The sequence below is a fragment of the Mesoplodon mirus genome (genome assembly GCF_964341445.2).
Source record: "Mesoplodon mirus genome assembly, chromosome: 5".
NCBI classification, from domain to species: Eukaryota; Metazoa; Chordata; class Mammalia; order Artiodactyla; family Ziphiidae; genus Mesoplodon; species Mesoplodon mirus.
Genome location: NC_138980.1, coordinates 78,642,305 through 78,661,387, shown reverse-complemented (window position 1 = coordinate 78,661,387; position 19,083 = coordinate 78,642,305). Strand labels below are relative to the sequence as shown.

General features: G+C 36.2%; 1 protein-coding gene across 5 annotated transcripts in view; it reads left to right on the top strand.

Annotated features, from left to right (window-relative positions):
• PRRC1 (proline rich coiled-coil 1) overlaps positions 1-19,083 on the top strand; it is a 47,598-nt gene that overhangs the window by 5,054 nt on the left and 23,461 nt on the right. For all 5 annotated transcript variants that reach the window (XM_082623765.1, XM_082623767.1, XM_082623764.1 and 2 more), the window contains exons 2-7: positions 2,524-2,659; positions 3,761-4,150; positions 6,417-6,577; positions 9,142-9,244; positions 11,746-11,909; positions 18,754-18,857. In XM_082623765.1, coding sequence (XP_082479891.1) covers positions 2,545-2,659; positions 3,761-4,150; positions 6,417-6,577; positions 9,142-9,244; positions 11,746-11,909; positions 18,754-18,857 — 1,037 coding nt within the window. In that variant the 5' untranslated portion in view covers positions 2,524-2,544. The remainder of the gene's footprint in view (positions 1-2,523; positions 2,660-3,760; positions 4,151-6,416; positions 6,578-9,141; positions 9,245-11,745; positions 11,910-18,753; positions 18,858-19,083) is intronic.

The window sequence follows — 19,083 nt, the reverse complement described above, 5'->3', positions numbered from 1 at the left end:
TCCAGCACATGACTTTAGAGACTATCAGTAAGCTGATGAAGCCCACATTTATGTGGTTGCTGAGCTGCATACCAAGTCACCGGTACTTGGACGTTTCAAGGAGCTTGAACTTAGCATGTCCAGTATTAAATACTGCATAATCCCTCCTTTCCCAAGATGTCAGACATACACCTTGACCTCCTCCAGTGTTCCCTGTCTTACTGAATGGCACCACCATCTCTCCAGTTGTGCAAGTCATGCCTCTCCCCCTCCTGGACCCCATATCCAGTCTATCACTGAGTGTTAACCACCTAAACATTTCTTGAGCCTGTCCACTCTCTCCATCTCCACTATCATCACCTTAGTCTGGGGCCAGATAACTCTTTCTTGTGGGGGCCATCCTGTGCATTGTAGGATTTTTAGCAGTATCCCCAGCCTTTACCTACTAGATGCCAGTAATACCCCCTAGTTCTGACAACCAAATATGTCTCCAGACATTGCCAAATGACCCTTGCAGGGGAGAGGGGCAGAATCACCCTCCTCCACTCCCCATTTGAGAATCACTAACCTAGGATGTTATTTGAACTACTTCTATAGCCTTCTTAATGGTCTCTCTGCATCTACTCTGACTGCCCTATGGCACAAACTGCATACTGTGGTCAGAGGAATTTTTCCAGAACACAAATATGAATTGCTAAAAGCTGGAACCAGCCTAAATGTCCTTCAACAAATAAATGGATAAGCAAACAGTGGTACAACTATAAAATGGAATACTCTTCAGCAATAAAGAACCAACCATTGATATATCCAACAATTTGGATGGATCTTAAGAGCATTCTGTTGAGTGAAAAAAACCAATCTCAAAAAGTTGTGTGCTGTATGATTCTATTTACGTAACATTCATGAAATGAGAAAATGGTAGAGAACAGTTGGTTGCCAGAGCTTATGGTTGATGAGAGGGTGTGACCAAGGAGCAGCATGTGGGAGTTTCTTTGAGGGGGTGATGGAACAGTTCTGTGTCCTGATTGTGGTGGTAGCTACACGAGTCAGTGCATATGATGAAACTTCATAGAACTACACACACACACACACACATGTGAATGTAAAAACAGGTGAAATCCAAATAAGGTCTGTAGTTCAGTTACTTGCATTGTACCAATGTTAATTTCCTGGGTTTTATCACTGTAGTCTAGTTACGTAGGATGCCATCGTTGGCAGAAACTGGGTTTAAGGTACTCATGAAGTCGGCTCTATTTTGGCATCTTCTTGTGAATCTGAAATTTCTTCAAAAAAGTGAGAAGACCCAATATGTCATTCCCAGTTTGAATGCCCCACAGTGACTTTCTGTTCTCAAAAGAGCCATCTCTTTAATTTGGCTTATACGTGTCAGCATGGTCTGAGCTCCTCTCCATGTCTCCAGTCCTCATTATTCCTTTCTGCTGCATGCGTTTTCTTGAATGTGTCAATGTCCCTCAACCTTCCAGGGCCTTTATACCTTCTCTATATTCACTTTTTCTGGCATGTGCCCTCTTTAGCTCCTTTCCCTTGCCTAATTAAATTCTGATCGTCCCTCAGATCTCAGCTTATATGTGACTTCCTTGGGGAACCCTTTTCTGTTCACAAGTCAAAACCGTATTCCCAGCGAGCAGAATTGTTCTTGCTCTCAGAGCACATCATTCAGTCTGTGGTTCATTGTTATGTTGCTGTTATTGTTTGACTGTCTCCCGAACTGGACTTTAAGTATCCCATTTGTTTTGCTTACACTGTATTTCTAGAGGCACCAGTACAGTGCTTGGCAAGTGGTTGACCGTCACTGAATGTTTGTTAAATGAGTAAAAACTTCAAAAACTTATTTGGTAGGTTTAGAAGTTTTGATTTTATACTTGAGGCAGGCTTGAAAATTTATAATTTTTAAGGAAGTTTTCCCACATTTTGTAACCCATTTTTGACTGTTAGGTCGAAATGCTGTCTAGTGGCATTTTTGCTACAGCTAACTTTTCTAAAACCTGATACATATTATTTAGCCATTATGGGGCACATTTTAGAATGTAAACTAAGAAAACCTGGGAATCGAGCACAGTAAAAATTTTTTTTTTACTGTTAACAGGAGTAGCCCTCGTACACTGCTTAATGAGAGAGGAAGTGTTTCAAGAATACTTTAAATAATTTATTTTTATTTTAAAAGTAATAGTGACTGGAATCTAGATATAAATCTACCATGCATTCATGTGGCAGAAATTAAATTAGTAATTTACTATTTGAAATATATTGGGTAATTAATTACTTAGTTAATGTAAAATTATTTCTCAGTAATGGAGTAGGTGTATGAAAATGTCTCAGATTGTTTGCACATTAAATATTCTCACAGACTATTTTCTTAGGAATTTTGACAAACCCTTCACCTGGAGATAAGTGGCATTATAAACAGTAAAGACAGACATCTGTCTGTTGATTATTTTAAAAAACTATTCTCTAACTATACAAGGTTTAAAAATATACTTTTTATTACTGTGTAATATTTATTACATTTTAATATTTTTACAGTTTTACCGTAATTGAAGAAAAATGATGGAAGAGAGTGGAATCGAGACAACACCACCTGGGACTCCTCCACCAAGTTCAGCGGAACTGGCTGTCGCTGCCACAGCGGCACAGCCGTCTTCCCCCCCAGCCCCTTTAGGTACGTGCAGTTGTCTAGCATCAGTATGTTTTGAGGATAGTCAAGATACTGTTATCTTTTCTCAGAGTCATTTAAAAAAAGCATAGAGGCATACCTCAGAGATACTGAGAGTTCAGTTCTAGACCACTACAGTAAAGTGAATATTGCAATAAAGTGAGTCACATGAATTTTTTTGTTTCCCAGTGCATATAAAAATTATGGTTACACTATACTGTAGTCTGTTAAGTTTGCAATGTATTATGTCTAAAAAAAGAATGTACGTACCTTAAGTAAAAACTTTGCTAAAGTATTTCTTAAAAATGCTGATCATCATCTGAGCTTTTAGCGAGTTGTCATCTTTTTGCATTAGTAACATCAAAGATCACGGATCACCATAACAAATATAATAATAATGAAAAAGTTTGAAATGTTGTGAGAGTTACCAAAATGTCACACAGAGACACGAAGAACAAATGCTGTTGGGAAAAATGGTGCTGATAGACTTGCTTGACACAAGGGTTGCCACAACCCTTCAATTTGTAAAGCGGAGCAAAATAAAATGAGGTGTTCCTGTATATTAAAAATTCTGTAATCTTTGCCGGGATGAAGGGAGATAGCCTTTTTTAATTTAAGCCTGAAGACAGAAAACATCTATGTTTTGCTTTATCTTAACTTTCGTTCTTTATGTTCATACTGACTAGAAATCATCTTTGTTATGACAGAGATATCCTAAAAAGTATGTGTTAGCTTTGTCTAATGTTCTGTGACTGTGGTGATTAACGTTCTGACCTTCTGACTTTGAGCCTTAAATTGTGAGGTTTTATGCTCATATCAGCAGGGATGAAAAACGGCTTTATTTTATTAAAAGCACATCAAAACAAAAACACAAAGGTCGGCAATACCATAACTTAATTTTACATAGCTGCTGCTTTTACTGACGGGAGTTGAAAGTCATTTGCACTCAGTCATAGTCGTATAGTTCAAATCACACATTTAAAAATAACTCCTGGGATAGGGTCTGTTAAATTTTAAAATTTTCCAAGAAGACAGTAATGAGACACTTTGAAAACTAAGTGAAAAACATTTGACTGATGCATTTTTTTCGTGCCCTCCTTTTTCTAGCTGCAGCCAGCACTTTCTCTTCTCCAAGCGTGTCCTCTGTGCAGCCCCTGCCGCCACACACCTACTCCACCCCTCAGCAGTCCCTGCCTCCTGTGAGGCCTTCGCCACCCTTGCCCTTTGTGCCTCCTTCACCGGTTCCTTCTGGTCCTGCACTCATTACGTCTTTACCACCTCATGTTTCTCCACCAACTGCTGCTGCCTTCAGTAACCCTCCTTCATCCCACTTCCCACCTTCCACTTCTGCCCCAAACACTCTCTTATCTGCCCCTGCTTCGGGTCCTCCCACATCAGGATTCTCTGTCGGCTCAGCCTATGACATTACACGAGGACATGCAGGAAGAGCTCCCCAGACACCCCTGATGCCGTCTTTTTCTGCACCTCCGGTGACAGGTAATTCTGTCTCTCACTGATACTTTGAAACAAGTGGTTATGGTGAATGTTTTATTTATTTTTAAAGCAGCTTTATTGAGGTATAATTCACATACAATTCAACCCTTTCATGTGTACAGTTTAATAGTTATTACTGTATCAAGTTGTGCAGCCATCACCAAAATCAATTTTAGAACCTTTTAATCACCCCAAAAGAAACCCCATACCTATTAGCTGTCACTCCCTACTTCCTCCCAATCCTCATGGCCCTCAGAACCACTAATCTACTTTCTGTTTCTATGAATTTGCTTATTTTGAACAGTTCATATAAATGGACTCATAATATGTGTCTTCTGTGACTTAGTGTAATATTTTCAAGATTCATCCATGTTGTAGAATGCGTCAGAACTTCCTTTTTAAGACTGAATAATGTTCCATTGTATGGATATACCACGTTTTGTTTATTTATTTCATCAGTTGATAAACTGTTGGGTTGTTTGCACTTTTTGCCTATTGTGAATACTGATTTTATGAACCTTTGTGTGCAAGGTTTTATGTGAACATGTTTTCGTTTCTCTTGGGTTTATACCTAGGTGCAGAATTGCTGACTTTTTTTTTCCTGGAGGGTTTTTTTTTTTTAATTGAAGTATAGCTGCTTTATAATATTGTGTTAGTTTCAGGTGTACAGCGTAGTTATTCAGTTATACATATATCTATATCTATTCTTTTTCAGATTCTTTTCCATTATAGGTTATTACAAGATATTGAGTAGAGTTCATGTGCTATACAGTAGGTCCTTGTTGTTTATCTGTTTTATATATAGTAGTGTGTATCTGTTAATCCCAAACTCCTAATTTATCCCCTCCTTCTCCTTTGATAACCATAAGGTTTTTTTGTATGTCTGTGAGTCTATTTCTGTTTTGTAAATAAGTTCATTTGCACCATTTTTTAGATTCCACATATAAGTGATATCATATGATACTTGTCTTTGATTTACTTCACTTAGTATGATCATCTCTGGGTACATCCATGTTGCTGCAAATGGCATTATTTCATTCTTTTTTATGGCTGAGTAACGTTCCATTGTATATGTGTGTGTATATATATATATATATATCCATTCATTTGTCGATGGACATTTAGGTTGCTTCCATGTCTTTGCTGTTGTAAATAGTGCTGTGCTGTGAACACTGGGGTGCATGTCAGAATTGCTGACTTTTGAACAACTACCAGACTATTTTCCAAAGCAGCTGCACCATTTTACTTTCTCACCAGCAGTGTATGAGGGGTCCGGTTACTGTGCATGAATGTTTCATTCCCTTTTCCTTGATCTCCAGAGCTTCCTATTTTCATTTAAATTATTAAAATAAAGCTGATGTTACTTAATATATGATTTTTATATGATATAAAACTTAGTACATGATTAGTATGTGGAATGTCAGCCAGAATTAGAAAATTTTGTCCTAACATTTTGTGCAGTTATAGAGAAACATCAAGGTGAAGTCTGAGAGTTTTTTTTAAGGCTTTACTTAAAAAATTATCAGGACTGAATGGTCCAAGGAGTAGTTTTATTTAGCCAGGTAGAAGTTCAAAAACAAATAAGTGTATGTGCCATAAGATGGTGGAATTGGACTATTTTATTTTCTAGGTCAGTTACACCTACTTTTTCGACTTCCCTGGAATGGTTATTGGATATCAATATCAAAACTTCATCCTGTCATATTCTGCCTATTGTTTCTCATTTTAGGAAAAGAAACAATTTTGTTGTGATTTTATAATCCAACTTGGCTTGTCTACCTTAACAAATAAAATTTTTTCAAGAGTACAAGTATGACACCCATGTGTATGTATATGTGAATTTTTTTTTGAGTTAAAATAGGGTATATGGATATGTTTACTAATTTTTATATGTTTTTTGTATGATGGGCTTGAGTGCTCGTATCAGTTATTTTTATGCTTTAAAGAGATTCAAACTATAGCTGTCTGCATCCAAGTGCTCATAGGGCAAACATGAAGTACTTTTGGATGTATATTTTCTGTCCATTCTCAGGGCACTTGGTTGGTGTAAGCTTATGAAGAGGGAAAGAAATTTCTTCTTTGGAATTTTGTATATTTTATAAAGGTTTAGGTGATTCTTTGAGCTCATATCTCAGTGTTGAAATGCCTGAGTATATAGTTACATTATTAAAGCTGTTTTGAACTACTCATCTCATATGTTGTATCTTCTTTTTATAGGAAATAGTTTATGGAATAAATTACATATATTAACATTTTTGCCATTAACTAGGTATTTTGCCAACTCCCATTACTCAGCAAGCTGGTTTGACATCTCTGGCACAGGGAACTGGAACCACATCAGCCATAACTTTTCCAGAGGAGCAAGAAGATCCTAGAATTGTTAGAGGGCAGGATGAAGCATCTGCTGGTGGACTCTGGGGTTTTATTAAGGTAAGGGGTGTTTACTTTAAAAATCACGTTTAATTTTTTTAGTTATAAAACTAACAGATATTCATTAGAGAGAATTTTGAAAATAGAAAGAGGTGTAAGGAAAAATTAAAATACCTTTTATTCTTATTACACTTTTTCTATAGTTCCTCTGTCTTTTGGATGCACATATCTGTGTAAATGTATCTCTTTTTTAGTGAAAAGCAAACTGGAGTAGTGACACATGGGCACAATTTTGTGTCTTCTGTTTGTCTTTACCTAGCGTGTATCATGAACATCTTCCCAGCTATAATTCTTCAGGCTACTTTGCCCAACCTGTCATTGTATTTATTTCCCATGTTTTATTTCACTTACCTGTTATTGGCATTTTCTAATTGTAATTCTTATTAATTAAATTATTATGAGCACTCTTGTATGCCAATCTTTATGTGCATCTCTGTTTTATCAGAGTTAATTCTTGGTAAATGTCAGTGTGGACATTTTAAAAATTACTGATACATATTGCTCTCCAAGAAGGTTACATACCAAGATCACTGTCATAACATCATTCATTTGCCAGCAGTGATTTTATTAATTGAAATATAGTATTTTCTAATTTGATAGGCAAAAAAATAATACCTTGTTTAAATTTGCATTTCTTTGTTACTCAATTTGAACTTTTTTTAATGTGATTTTTGGCCATTTGTATTTTTATTTTGTTAAGTCTATATTCATGTTCTTTGCTCAGTTTTGAATTGGGATGATTTTCTTTTTTAATGAATTGATAAAAACTCTTAATGTAAGAAGAATATTATATGCTATCATATGCTGCAGTAGCCTCCATTTTTATCTTACATTTCAATTTTATTATGCTTTATTGACACAAAGCCTTCTAAATTTTGGGGAGTCATTTCTATCAATTTTTTTTTCAATTTTTTTAAATGTTAAAAATGACATTTACCTACTGTATTATATGATAATTTTTTTTTTTATGATTTCTTCTGATTTTCTTGTGGTTTCATTTTTTTTACTTCCCAAGTTGATATAGCTGATACTTACTTTACTATATTATATGAGGTAGAAGTCAAATTTAATTTTTTTCCAACCACTTAATCAACTGTTCCAAAATCATATCCCAGTGATTTGATATGTTACCTTTACCTTAGTTACTAAATTGTGTGTTAACCTCAGTTTCTGCGCTCTGTATTTTATTTCACTGCTTTGCCTGTCCTTGCAACAGTACCACACTATTTTAATTATTATAACTTTATTACACTAATATTTATTGAAAGCCTACTCTGTGCTGAGGTGCGGATGAAGAGTATTCATAGATGAGTCAGATAGAAAAGTCAGTTCTGAGTCTCTGCATTCATAAAGGCAGATCAGCATTTGGTTGTGTAAGTTTGCTGTTTTCTCTTCAAAATTTTTCTTTGCTGGTCTTTTCTATTTATTTTTCTTAATGAATTTTAGAATCGCTTTGTCAAGTTCCCCTCAATATTCTGAGGGTTTGGCTGCAATTTAATTACATATTAAATGCATTTTTAAATTGGTAGCTGGTTAAACTGATTTACAGCGTTTGAGTTTTATGTATCAGAAAGATGGCATTTTTCTAAGCCTGCTTCTTTATATCACTTTGTGCTGTTTAAAGGTCTTCTTTATGTAGAGACTCACTTCTTTTCCTCCTTAAGAGCATGTGTCAGCATGTCAGTTACCAGTTGTAATACTCAGTTCAACCCTACAGATCTTGTAAATAACTCTTCTAATATTCAGCATAAGATGGGTGGACAGTCTTAAATATCAGTGTTATGAACTCATCTGTTTTTCTGAATCACCTTAGTTTAATGGTAGGTTGGGACAGGTGGAATCATGGCCTGTTAGCCAGATGCCATCTCTAAGTTTCTTCGACTGTGGGAGAAGCATAGATGGAAGGAAATACTCAGATCTGGTTCCTTCTGTCTAATAGTGTGGTTTTAGGAATTCAGAGGACTAGGTCTGGCTTTATTACAAGGGAGAATTTGGGAACAAAACAAATAGGAAGTAGGAAAAAAGAAACTTTCATAGAACAGAGTATTATATATTAAGGTAATAAGTAACTGTTCTGGGAAATAAAGATAAAAATTTTTTAACTTTTTATTTTTAGGGAACAAAATGTGAGTCTTCAGAGTCATCCAATTACAGTCTTTATTTGGGACCTTGATGGACAAGTTTTGCCTAGTCTTTTTTATAGATAAATAAATAGTAATGAAATGAAATAAAAATATAGGTATACATAGAAATGAAATAAACATATATACATACACACATACATATATATACAATAAACATACTTCCCAGGCCAGTGTTGCTCGAAGTGGGGTCAGTAGATTGCTGTCAATCTATGATGAGATGAGAAGAGAAATTGAGAGGAAGCATTTTGAAATTTCATAGCAATTTGACATTGCCATAATCTTAGTTTTCTTATATTTTACAAGAGTATAGGTCTGCAATGCATTGGAAACTTAAAAACAATTTTTTTTTTCCTCACCATCCGGTAATCATGGTGTTCTTTGCTTAGAATGAGTATTTACATGTGAATTTGTTCTGTGCAGGGTGTGGCTGGGAACCCTATGGTGAAATCTGTGCTTGATAAAACAAAACATTCAGTAGAAAGCATGATTACAACGCTGGACCCTGGCATGGCTCCATATATCAGTATGTACTTAAAATAGAGCAGCATCTGCCATATAAAGTATGTGCTCGTGTCAGCCACTGAGTGTAATCCCACAGGTCTTGTAATTAGTGAAAATCCTCCTGTATTCTTACATTGATTGTCAGTCTTGGTTTTGATACTTTTAATTCATCTTTTTCTTAGTCACCATTAAATAAATTTTGAAAACTTCCCAGATTGAACTTTGGAGGAGTAAAAATGATTTGAATTATTAGTATACTTACTGATTTTAATTATGAATATGGTTAGTGTTGCTTTATATGAATTTTACCATTCATTGTTGACATTTGAAGTGTTGCTTTGTTCATATTTGATTTTGACATTTCTCCAGTTATCTATTTTAATTAAATGTGTTTATGTGTAACTCAGGAATAAAATTTTTTTTGGGGGGGGGGGCGCGTACGCGGGCCTCTCACTGTTTTAGCCTCTCCTGCTGCGGAGCACAGGCTCCGGACGTGCAGGCTCAGCGGCCATGGCTCACGGGCCCAGCCGCTCCGCGGCATGTGGGATCTTCCTGGACCGGGGCACGAACCCATGTCCCCTCCATCGGCAGGCGGACTCTCAACCACTGCGCCACCAGGGAAGCCCAGAAATAAAATTTTTATAGGCTGTTAATCTGTTTACTAATAATACATCATTACTAGATTTGTTGGGAAAGCTATTTTAATCACCTTTGAACCCTCATTACCAAGAATCCTCCAGACAGTTAACTGGAGGATTAATTTTTTATGTACATAGCCAGTAAGTGAAATAACATAATCTCTTAGCAGGATTTGTGACCAATTATTGGTAATTCTGTTAAAGATAACAATTTAGCGGCCATAGCTATGCACCAGGTACTTGAACAGATTTTCAGTAGCAATAAAAAGTCAGTAGCTTTCATAAGTCTTGAGTCTGTTGGTAATTGTCTAGTAAATGTCAAAGGGCAAGACCTAATAATGATAATAAGTACCATTTATTAAATGCTTGATCTGCCAGATACTAATTCCCATAAGAGCTCTGCAAGCTAGGTGTTATTTTCCTCAGGTTTTAGATGAGGAACTTGTGTTCAGAGAGCTTTATTATTATCCTAGGTTACACAACTTGATGGAGCTAACACTTAGCTACTTTGCTTCCCTTTAAGTGCAAAATTGAATCAAAGAATTAACTCAGCTGAATTGTTCTCTGTGTTTGTAATTGCCAGGGTTTAGAAATTGGGCCCTACCATATATACTGATTTCATATATTCATAATAATCAAGTTTGACATAATGAATGCAGTATATATGTTCTTCTCTTCACAAGCTCTTATTTTTAGTGAGAAAAAGAAAGGAATTAGTATTTTTGGAGCTGTTGTTGTTTTAATGGATACTGTGTTAGATGGTGAAATCAATTACCTTATTTAATCCTTAGAGCCAGCCCTGTGAGGTGGCAGGAATTTTTCTGTGAGGAAACAAGCTCAGTGACTTCCCCAAGGTAATGAAGCTAGTAAATGATAAAATCAGGATTCAAACCAAAGACTTGTCTCAGGCCAGTACTCTGCATGACATCCAGATAAAGGAAAATAAAACGGGGAGAGAAAGGTACAAAATGAAATTTCTATTATTAGAAGATATAATAACATATAATCTTAATCACCTATAAAAAGCAATAATAGTGTGAAAAAGCTATTGACAGGCAGCAAAAATGAGACCATTTGGATCTAACAAAACTCTAGTAAAACTTACCATGTTTTTATATAAATATTTTAGAAATCACCATAACAATTTCAAATGTATCAAGAAAGCACAAGAACTATTAGAAATGGACTTTAACACAGTTTCAACATTTTTTTGATTAGCTCTCCCTTTATAATCATTAAAAGTGGCCTGAGTCATCACAAAAAACTGAAAAGCTTTTTGAGCTGAAGCCTAATGGAACAGTACTTAGCTAGTTAGGGTTAAGAGATATGTCCCACATGGAGGAAAAAAAAAAAGAAAAACATATAGTCTTCCTCCTCTTTCCTATGGTAACCCTTGCTTTTAGGTTTTAATAATTTAAGAAATTCCAGTAAAGATGGGATCTGTGGAACATTGTTTCAATCAGGAAAAAAGAAATCCATAATAAAAAGCCTAAATATTTGGAAAATATTTTCAGCTGTTCCAAAAGATACTTAGGAAAAGCATTGTTTCTAGGGCAGAATATTTCACAGTACAAACAGCTCTCTTGAGAAATCTCAGAGTAAGATGCCATTAGATGACAGGGTGAAATGTGTCTGCTTGCATCAGGCAGTGTAGCGAAAAGATGCAGACCTAGATTTGAGTCCTGACATCATCGCTAAGTAGCTGTGTTACCTTGGGTGAGACCTTATCAGCCTCAGTTTCCTCAGCCAGTAAAAAGGTAATCTATAGCTTGCATTGTTTTGCCAGGTTAAGAGTAATTATGTAATAAAATGTTAGTGCATGGTAGTAATTATGATAATTTCATTATTTTAATTTGGAATTGAAATTTTCTTCTGGTCTTTGTAGAATCTGGAGGTGAACTGGACATTGTAGTGACGTCAAATAAAGAAGTAAAAGTTGCCGCTGTCCGAGATGCCTTCCAGGAGGTTTTTGGCTTAGCTGTGGTGATAGGGGAAGCTGGGCAGTCCAGCATTGCCCCACAACCAGTGGGCTATGCAGCTGGATTAAAAGTGAGTAATAGAGCATCTTTTTCAGGATATAGTAGCTGGCAGTTCATTTTTTTAAATTTCTGATGATAATCCTATGGTCTATATGGAGCTTTTGGGTTTTTACATACTGAAATATTGATTTGGTTTTTAATTAGACAATTCTGTAGTGTTAGGAAGATACAGTGGAGTTTTAATTTAAAGAAACCTAAAGTAGGTTTTGATTTTCGGGGGAAGGGAGGAACCACATGCCAAGAGCACAGAAAGAAAGCAGTTTTAGTCCTGAAAGAGATCTTCTTAACCCAGTATTAACGTTTAAATCCATTACTGAAATTATAATATCCCTTGAATCCTGTAAGCTTTTTATTACTATCACTATTAATAATACTTTACACTTTATGTATTTCTTCGTGGTTTATGGGATTCTCATATATTTGGAAGTTTCCAGAGTAGTAATGGGGTTCTAGTAAGCAGGTTGTAAACACACCTGGCAAAGTTCCCCTCTTCCCTTGTATTTTCCGTTACGGAAAAACCCGAACAAACTTTGGCTAACCCAGTACTTGGTGAGGGGACTTGGCACTCATCCAGAAAGTTTTCTTAACTTACTTTCTTTGAGTATTCCCTTTCCCTGTCCTTTTAACTACCTTGCCTTAGAGACCCGACTAGCTGGCATGTTATAGGCACAAAGCCTGTATATAACCAGAGTGTGCCAAGGTCTCATCAGCATATAGAGACCTATTAAATTACATTACCAGTAGTAATGCACTTACCAAAGGAAGACACTGCCATAGTTTTTGGTGGTGAGGGAAGAAGAATTTGTGATTAAGTCTATAGATACCTATATAATCCCTATGTAATAGTGGCAGATAATAGAATGGCTTATTTTGAAAACAAATTTCACACACTTGCATACTCACACCACCACTTGAATATCGTATACTTTGTCTTCTGGACTGTTACCGTTAAAAAATTTGTCACATACTCAAGCCAATCCCATTACCATAGTAGACCTGGCCCCCTCTTGCGTGCTAAGTGGTAAAGTTCCAAGAGTTCTGCCCTTCCTGTCATACACTTTTTACCATCAGTATACAAACACGCAAAAACAAATGAACAGTTCATCGGCGTGTAAACACTGCTCCCACCTTAAAAAACAAAAATAAACCAAAGAAAACCTTAACAAGTTTTTTTACCTTACTTTCCCCATCACCTCCAACCCTAGGTTTTCACTTCGTTTTGCAGCAAAACTTGCAAAGAGTTGCCAACACTTTTATCTCTAGTTCTTCTCTTCAGTCTCTTAAACCCACCCCAGCCAGGCTCTCACCCTCACCCCTCCACCGAGAATGCTTTCAAGGTCGCCAGTGTTGTGCATCTTGTTTGACCTACCACTGGCTTTGAGACTCCTCTGTAATGTCTTTTATGCTTGCCTTTGGGGATGCCACACTTGGTTTCTTCCCTGCCTCACTAATTCCTCTGTGCTTCCTTTGCTGGCTCCTCCTTTTCCCCCAACCTCCTGATGGTCTCCTTCCCTTCATCTAACCTTCACTCTCTTGGTGATCTCAACCAGTCCCACGGCTTTGAGTACCAGCTGTGTGCTGACAGTTCTAGTTTGTATTTTCAGCAGAGACCTCTCACGTAAACTAGGTTAATACAAAAGTTGCCTTTTTTTTTTTTTTTTTTTTTTTTTGGTGGTACGCGGGCCTCTCACTGTTGTGGCCTCTCCCGTCGCGGAGCATAGGCTCCGGACGCGCAGGCTCTGCGGCATGTGGGATCTTCCCGGACCGGGGCACGAACCCGCGTCCCCTGCATCGGCCGGTGGACTCTCAACCACTGCGCCACCAGGGAAGCCCTAAAAGTTGCCTTTTTAATACCTTTACTTGAATGTCTCAAACTTATCATGTCTAGTATTCAAGTGCTTTTCTTTCCTTCCAACCTGTCCCCCGCCGCAGCTTTCTCCATCTCAATTGATGACGGCTCTGTCCTTCCATTTTCTCAGATGAGAAACCTTGGAGTCATCCTTGACTTCTCTCGTTATCCATGTCCAGTTCATCAAGAAATCTTGCTCACTGTACCTTCAGAATACATCCAGCATCTGACTGCTTGTCACTGTCTCCATTGCTCCCACCCTGGGTGAAGCCACCACAAAGCCTTGCTGGAATCTTGGGTTCACCTCCTAATAGGTCATCTCATTTCTACCCTTGTGGCCCTATATGTTATCCTCAACAGAGTAGCCAGGGTAATTCTTTCAACATACAAGATCAAACCATTTCACTGTTCTTCTCAGAACTTTATATTTCACTGAGTGTAAAATCCAAATTCCTTACCAAGGCTTCCACAGCCCCACATGGCCTGGCTGAACTGGCCTTCTATTTTTTTTTTTTTTTTTAATTGGAGTATAGTTGATTTTCATTGTTTCAGGTATACAGCAGAGTGATTCAGTTATACCATATATATATACATATATGTGTATATATATATCCTTTCTCAGATTCTTTTGCTTTATAGGTTATTACAGGATACTGAGTGTAGTTCCTTGTGCTATACAGTATGTCCTTGTTGTTTATCTTTTATATGTAGTAGTGTGTATCTGTTAATCTCAGATTCCTAATTTATCCCCCCACCCTTTTTCCTTTGGTAACTATAAGTTTTCTATGTCTGTGAGTCTGTTTCTGTTTTGTAAATAAGTTCATTTGTACTATCTTTTTAGATCCCACATATAAGTAATATCATATAATATTTGTCTTTCTCTGATTTACTTCACTTAGTGTGATAATCTTTAGGTCCATCCATGTTGCTGCAAATGGCATGATTTCATTCTTTTTTATGGCTGAGTAATACTCCATCGTATATACACACCACATCTTCTTTACCCATTCATCTGTTGATGGACACTTAGGTTGCTTCCATGAGCTGACTATTGTAAATAGTGCTGCTGTGAACAGTGGGGTGCATGTATCTTTTCGGACTAGGGTTTTCATCTTTTCCAGGTATGTGCCCAGGAGTGGGACTGCTGGATCATATGGCAGCTCTATTTTTGGTTTTTAGGAAACCTCCATGCTGTTCTCAACAGTGGCTGCACCAGCGGCCTTCTGCTTTTCTCTGGTCTTCCCCCTTGCTCACTCCACGCCAGCCACATTGGCCTCCTTGCAGGTCTTTGCACTTGTCTGACAGGCTGCTCTCTTCTCACAGCCTTTTCACAGCTCTCTCTGAGCCACTCTTTCCTCAGATATCTACTTGGTTGACTCTCTGACCTCCTTCAAGTCTTCACTGAAATCTTCCCTCCACAGTGGGGCCTGTCCTGACCGCCCTGTTCAATACTGCAGTCTGCACCTACCTGCCCTGCACTCCTGATCCCTCTAGCCCTCCTCTGATCTTTCTCCTATAGCAGCCAGCATCTTTTGATTTACCATATAATTTACATTTATGTTATTTTTATTTTTTAATGCTTTTTTCCCACTAGAATTAAGTTCTACAAGAGCAGAGATCTTTGTTTCGTTTACAGATATAAACCTTTAGAATAGTGCTTCATGTTCTTTAAAATGAATATCTAGCAGTCCTATTGAGATATCATGGTATAAAACCCCAAACAATAGAATTTAAAGTGCTAGGGTAAACTTTTTAAATTAATAATTTATTTCCTCAAGTAAGCAGTCTAATTCAGAAGATGTTTTCACCCTGGGATCTGTTTTGAATTTTGGTTTAACAACATGTCAGCCATATGAGAATAGAGATTTTTCCCTTACCAGAGCTCTAGCTGCCCACCTGTTGCTATACTTTGATAGTACCTTTACCATCAAACAGTGGTCTTCAGACTTGTGTATAAGTACCTCTGGTGACATGCAAAGATTTTACAAGGTCCAGGTAGACCCAGATAGTTTTCAGGAACTCAGCTGCTTCTTCCTCAACTTCCATATGTATTCTTTCCTAAAATTTTCTGCCTGAATACATACTTGTAATGGAGGCAACGTGCCATCTCCTTTCTCATCTCCTCTTCATAAGCTCTGACCTCTCCCATTAGAAAATAAAGATATACTGCTCACCCACTGATTGCCTCGGAACCTAAAATCCTCCTGAGTGTCATATGAAGGGACAATTCAAAATAATGTTTTAGATGTTAAGAATGCAAATGATGTAATGACTTGGTAAAATCTTCTTGCAAGTCCTGTGGTTTCTAATTGTTCTCAAAAAAACTGATAAAAAAACTGATAGAGTTGTCATTCATAATTTCTGATGATAGATCACCACATTTTTGGAACATAACTCAGAATTTCATGGTTTTTAAAACATGAGTCTTAAATATTTTATGTTAAATATCATTGCATAAAAGATACTTCAGATCGGTATAAACTGAACTTGAAAGGCTGATGGAGATTTTTTTCTGTAAGAAAAATCTTATTTTCTGAATATTAATAGTTCAGCTTATATTGTGATTTTATTAGTATTTGACAGATTTGTTTTAGTATTGGTTTTTGCCCTTCAAATTTAGAAAAGTGTTCCTTTTCCACAATCTTTAATACAAGCTTAAAATTAAAATTCATTGAAATTGATATATATAGGAAAGTGATTTGTAATTTTCCCAGCTGTTTGTTTTTTTTTCAGAAACAGTAGAGGGAACTAACAAAAAGAAAATAATGTAGAATATTAAATTTTCAACCCAGATTTTTTTCTCCCCATCAGATTTTATTTGAAGTGAATGTCTTTTTTGACTAAACTTAAGTTTTCCTTTAAACATATAAAATTGTTTAAGGAAATAAATCAGCTGTAGTTAAAGTTAGGAAGCTTCTGAAACTTCTCCAATGCCAAGTATTAATTTTACTGAAAAGCCGATTATATTTATGACCATCGTTTTATAGCTTATAGTCAAGAAAAATGTAGTTAATAGCTGTAAGAATTTATGAAGAAGCATGGAATTTTGATTATCTGAACCAAGTTGCTTAGTATAAGCTCTCAGTACAGTATAAGCTCTAGAGGCATTTCTGCATCTTACTTCAGTTCTGAGACAGTTACTTCAGTGTGGCCTCTAAACTACCTAATTTTTGATCCCCTACACTGCTGAAAAATAAAGTTAAAATTCCCTTCTCAAAACATTGGTAGTGACTAATGTCAAAGTGTCTCTGTGACGCCAAAAGATGCCACATTTAAGTAATGTTGTGGTCAGAGGAGCAAAGAGGCTGATTTACCCCCTCTTCATTTTCTCTTCTGGATTCCATAAAAACAAGCATTACACTTGTCTACCTAACTCATTATCCTATCTTTTATAGGTGCTAATTAATTTCAGTTCAATATTTTGTGAACCCTATGAAGTATCAAGCCCTGTGCTGTAGGATAGTAAAAAATGAACCAACTTAGTTTCTGTTTCCTGGGAGCATAAAATCTAGGAATATTTTGTTGTAGTGTGTAGCTGAGATAGCACCTTTGAAGAGTTGCGGATGAATCTCTAAACATCCCACTAATCCCCTAATAGTTTTTTACTGAATTAACATTTATTTAAACTTCTTTATAGTAAAAATTAGACATAACTACCTTTTGGGAGGAGGGAATTTTACTCCTCCCAAATTTCAGAGCAGATTTACATTATCCAGTACAAAGAATTAAGTTCATCTTAGCTATTGTATTTTCTTTCAGATTCAACAGTGACCTCCTCATTCACTATTAGATTTGGTGATGCCATATTTACACTCTTTAGATTCCTAATATTAGCCATATAGGCCTTCAGAAGCCCTTAGTTTTTCCCTTGTTCACTTTTTCGTGTAGTAAGTTCTCACTGGCTGCCTATTAGGTTAGACACTACTCTAGGTACCAGAGATACAAGAGTAAGCAAAAATACAGCTTGATTTTATTGTAGTTTAACTCATATCTTCTTTCATCTTTCATGTTTCTAAGCTAATGACAAATTGGCCTACATGTTCTCATACAGTTGTCACTTCTTTATTTTACTTGTCTCTGAAATAAATTCAGTTGTCTCTAGAAGTATCCTAGCTTTCTTAATTTTCATTTGAAGAAGAATTGATCCCTTAATCTCATTCACTGCTTAGCTCTGCTGTTCGTAATAAAAATAGGGGTATTATCCATGACTAGTTTTATTCAGAAATAGTTTTATCTTGCTTTTTGAACACATTCTTATCATATCATTCATGATCACTTTTATGAAGTGATTCAAATAAAAGTAGTAAACAACAACCTTGTCCTCATTAATCCAGCTTTTAGTTTTCTGCCATAAGTATATATTTAATTCATGATTTTGAGTTATCTATATAGTGTTCTCAGCCCCTCAATTTTGTTTCATAAATGGTAAGCTTTGATGTAATGCATACATTTGAAGTTAAAATAATGTCATTTTGGTGTAAACTTTAAAGGCTATATATATAAAAGGAATCAGAAGAAAGAGAAAAAACATATTTGCTATTGATATGATTGCCTGCCTAGAAAAATTCGAGAGAATCAACTAAAAAACTACTAGAATTGATAAATGATTTTTATTTAGTAAGATGGCCTCTTGCCAGATCAACATTAAAAAGCACATAGTTTCCTTATATTAGTAATAACCAATTAGAACATGTAATATAAAAATTATCCATTTCATGATAGCAACCAAAATAATAATGCATATAGGAATAATTTGGAAGATGCACTGCAGACTCTTAATACTGAGGGGAATACAGTGGGGCTTTTTCACTTTTTACTCTCTGTGCTTCTGTATTGTTTTCATGTTTACAATGAGTATATATGTGTGCTTCTGTATTGTTTTCATGTTTACAGTGAGTATATATGTGTTTGTGTATAAATGTATATGCATATTACTTATACAGTCATAAGTTAGTATGTTTAAAACCGAATAATTTAAAATAGTTTATAATGTACACTGTTTCAGGGTGCCCAGGAACGGATAGATAGCTTACGTCGAACTGGAGTGATCCATGAAAAACAGACTGCTGTATCAGTAGAAAACTTCATTGCAGAATTGCTTCCTGACAAGTAAGAGGATTTTTTTTTAACATAGTTATAATTTTTTTAGAGAACTTACAAGACAAGATCTATTCTCTTAGCAACTTTTCAAATGTACAAAAAGTATTATTAACTATAGTCACCATGCTGTACCATTATATTCTCATGACTTACTTATTTTATAACTGGAAGTTTGTACCTTTTAATCCCCTTTATCCATTTTACTCCCCCTCCCACCCCTGCCTCTGCATCCACC